The sequence below is a fragment of the Terrapene carolina genome, unplaced genomic scaffold (assembly GCF_002925995.2).
Source record: "Terrapene carolina triunguis isolate 2854851 unplaced genomic scaffold, T_m_triunguis-2.0 Scaffold33392, whole genome shotgun sequence".
Taxonomy (NCBI): Eukaryota; Metazoa; Chordata; order Testudines; family Emydidae; genus Terrapene; species Terrapene triunguis.
In genome coordinates this window covers 1938697-1942754 of record NW_020697743.1, presented here as the reverse complement: position 1 = coordinate 1942754, position 4058 = coordinate 1938697, and the positions used below count along the sequence as shown (strand labels likewise).

The 4058-nt window shown below is 45.3% G+C and overlaps 1 protein-coding gene across 1 annotated transcript in view; it reads left to right on the top strand.

Annotated features, from left to right (window-relative positions):
• Window positions 1-4058, top strand: part of LOC113409451 (dynein heavy chain 6, axonemal-like) — a 184948-nt gene that overhangs the window by 96241 nt on the left and 84649 nt on the right. The window contains exon 49 of the mRNA XM_026663373.1: window positions 1922-2157. Coding sequence (XP_026519158.1) covers window positions 1922-2157 — 236 coding nt within the window. The remainder of the gene's footprint in view (window positions 1-1921; window positions 2158-4058) is intronic.

Here is a 4058-nt window from a genome sequence, read left to right as displayed (position 1 = left end):
AGGATTGGTTCCCATATGGTTACAGAACTGCAGTAAAGTGGAACAGTTTTCAGCTTGTGTGATTGGAGGATATCTGGATGCATATTATAAGACTGTCCTACATAAATGAGGAAAAGTTGAGGTGCCTTTATTATTCTTTTGTTCCACTCTTTCTTTCTATGGGGAATTTGCCAATGCAATATCACTGTCTTCCTTTTAAACAAACAAACAAAAAAAAGGCAATGGCTGTTGAAAATAGCAATTCCAGTCCTAATAACCACTGGGAAGCATTTCTTGCTCAATTTTATCCTACTTTTTCTACAGCAAGTTACAGTGGATCAGTATATTTGATTTGGGAGAAATGAAGTAACAGCTGCCCAAACTGAGCTTGAGCACTCCTGAATTTTGAGGTGTTCAAATCTGGAAGGCAGGTGCTGGGGGGGGGGACTCTGGCTCCGCGGGGGAGCACGGCAGCATGTATGCAGCAGTGTGTCTGGCACTGCGCGGAGCCAGACGCGCTGGTATGAGTGGCACGGTAAGGGGGCTAGGGGGTTGGAGAAGGGGTAGGGGGTTCCAGGGGGGCAGTCAAGGGACAGGGAGCAGGGGGAGTTGGATGGGGCGGAGGTTCTGGGGGGCAGTCAGGGGCAGGAAGAAAGGGAGGTTAGATGGGCCGGGGGTTAGATGGGTCAGGAGTTCGGGGGGGGGCAGTCAGGGGACAGGCAGCAGTTGGATAGGCATGGGAGTCCCAGGGGTTTGTCAGGGGACAGGTAGGGGGTGGGGTCCTAGGGGAGAAGTTGTGGGGGGTCTCAGGATGGGGCAGTTGGGGACAAGGAGAAGGGAGGCTTAGATAGGGGGTGGGGTCCCAGGAGGGGGCAATCAGGGGACAAGGACCAGTGGGGCTTAGATAGGGGGTGGGGTCCTGGGGGGCAGTTGGGGCAGGGGTCCTGGGAGGGGATGATCAGGGAGCGGGGGGGTTGGATGGGTTGTGGTTTCTGTGGGGGGTAGTCGGAGGGAGTGGATGGTGGCAGGGTGGGGCTACCCTCCCTCCCCATGAAGTGTCCTATTTTTTGAATGTTAAAATATGGTATCCCTACTCACAGTGCAGCTCTCCATTCACAGCAGGCTGCAGCATGAGGTCTCAGCTTCCTCACTCCCTCCCCCTCTTTCCTGTTGGTAGTGGCCAAGGGAATGCTGGGAAATGTAGTTCTTTCCCTGCTCCAGGGCTGGCTCTATAGGCAGGGAGCTAACCAAGGAACTACAGCTCCCAGGGCCCCCTGTTGGTTCTTATCTCCCATGCTGGATCCCTGCCGCCCCTGCAAATGGGCTGCCCCAAGCACCTGCTTGCTTTGCTGGTGCCTAGAGCCGCCCCTGCATACTGAGGAGCACAAGGGCCTAAAAGCGCAGAACTGAGCCTTGACAGGGATTGCAGAAAGGGAAAGGCAATTAGACTGTGTCCTGCTTTTCTATAGTGTAGCTTCTACCAGTACAAATGTTTCGTCTGTGGATGCCGCAGAGTTTAGGCAGACATTTCCCATGTTAGTTAATGCTGCTCCAAGAAGCGTTAACATCGCTTGTGCTCTCTGTGACACACATCTCAGGGGTTACGGCTGCTGAGGAAAGGTCAATAGCAGTGCAGCCAGTTATGCTGCCAGTGGTAGGCCGGAGCCTGAGGCCTACAGGATTTGGTCTGTCCTTGCAGATTCTTGGCCTTTGTTCCTCAAAAATAATGGGATTTTAGTATCTTTCACCAATTAATAACTTTCTGTGCGTGTCAGGACCGGTGACGCTCCTCTATAATTCTGTTTTGCATACTTTATGTATAAAACCAAAAATGCAGAAGTGAGTGTTAAACAAACCCGTTAAAGAAATAAGACAGAACAAGTTAAGCCATTTAAACATTTGTTGTGTTTTGAAAATATTTCACTGCCCATTTAATGTTGAGGTTCGCCGGGTTGTTCAAGAAGATGAAGCTATTGCAAAAGTGAAAGCGGAAGAGACTCAGGCAATTGCTGATGATGCTCAACGGGATCTGGATGAAGCTCTCCCAGCTTTAGAGGCTGCAAACAAAGCTCTTGACTCTTTGGATAAAGCAGATATATCGGAAATTAGAGTTTTTACCAAGCCTCCGGATCTTGTCATGACTGTAATGGAAGCTATCTCCATTCTTTTAAATGCAAAGTAAGCCATTCAGAGCTATATAGTATTTTGTTTTAATTTATTTTAACCCATTATTTGTTAATATTTTTCTTTGTTTTTTCTTTGATTTTTCTCCCCACCCCCTCTCCTCCCAGCTCTTCCTTAGTGAAATGTTTTGTATAATGGTACCTACTTGTACAGTAAATTCCCATTTTAATGGGAAGAGTACACTAATGTGGAGAATATCTTTGGTTGAATCAGAGCATTGTCTCTTTGACAGCTGTAGTCACAACTGCTTAGCTTTGCTTTGTGGGTCTCTCACGCAAAACACCTTCTACACATTTCTCAGAAAAATAGTATCATCATCCACCGTGATGTGGTGATTATATTTATGAAAAAGATTGGCCTGAACCAAAACCCCGAGTCAAAACACCCCTGAACTTTGGGGAAGTTCAGATCTAGATTGGCATCTATAGTTCATAACTTATCTCATTCTCTGTAGTGGGCTGGACTAAAACCGCATGTCAAACTTCTTGAACTTTTTCAAAGTTTCAGAACCAGTTCCAAATTATGTGTCTTGGGTCCATCGCTAATTTATAGTAACAGACCACATATATTCTTTGAAACCAGTTCTGAATGAGGAGAAGGAAGACTAAATTATAGGGTTACATTTAATTTTGCATGACGTACTTTGTGTCTTTGATACAAGCAATTATTTTATAAGAGTTTCCAAAATCCCTAATGATAAAACTTGTCAGCTTTGATGTGCTTGGGTCAAATTCTAGTTTCTTGAAGCATAAAGTTGTGGTATGCCTCAAGCAATGGAGCAATTAACGTTCAAAGAGGATGTAGAGATTTATTACATCAGTAAGATATCATAACAAAACAGAACAATGAAAAGCCATATTTTAGATAATGATGCTAAAATATCTGGCATGGTAAACAATCCACATTTCAAAAACTGAACATTCCACAGGTCAAATTCTCCCTTTTTACAGAATATTGGAGTATTTTTTACTTAAAGCATAAGTATCACTGAGTTATTTACTCCCAACTATATGGATTTTTAAATCTTGACTATAAATAAAGTAGTTTTTCTTTAAATAAACCAAATGTATTATTTAATTTGAGATTGAGTTACTTTTTAGTAAGCCTCCTCTCACTTCCACTTTGAGAATTTCTCACGGAGCTCTTGGAAGCTGCTTTTTTTAACCATTAAGAGACTGGTCTTCTTATCATCTTTTGCTGATGAGTGTTTCCTAACAGATATCATGTCAGTACAAAAGTCTCTTGGCCAGATCTTCAGTTGGTGTAAATTGGCATAGCTCCAGTGACCTCAAAGAAGCTACATTGATTCTCACCAGCTGAGGATCTGATTGGCTGAACTCCAAGTTGGTGGTGGATTCTCCATAAGGAACACATCCAAAATTTTTGACTAAGATGGCTTTGGATTTTCATGTGAGCCAATCCAGTTTTTCACAAGCTTGTGTACCAGGGAAGACTAGATTCCATGGTTTCATTGTGAAAAGAGTTTATTACCTTGACAGGACTAAACCATATAGGAAATTCACACGGTTGTTGGAGAGAGAAACAAAGGCCCAACTCTTTGGTTAAAAGATTGTCTCAGGAGATTAAAGTACAGATTCATACCTGTTGTGACTTGGCTGGAATTTCAGAGTCAGAAAGCCCATAGGGCCCATTCTACTAGAAAAGTAGCAGGTTTGGCAGCCTGCCTTTGTCTATAGCAGGAGTCGGCAACCTACGGCACGCGTGCCAAACACGGCACGCGAGCCGATTCTGAGTGGCACGCTGCTGCCCACTGAGAGGAGGAGGAGGGGCGGAGGGGCCGGAATGCACCAAGCTGGGGGAAGAAGGGGGAGGAGGGAAGCTTGGCTGCCGCAGGACCAAGCTTCGGCCTCCTGCCCCTGCAGGGGAGAGCGGTG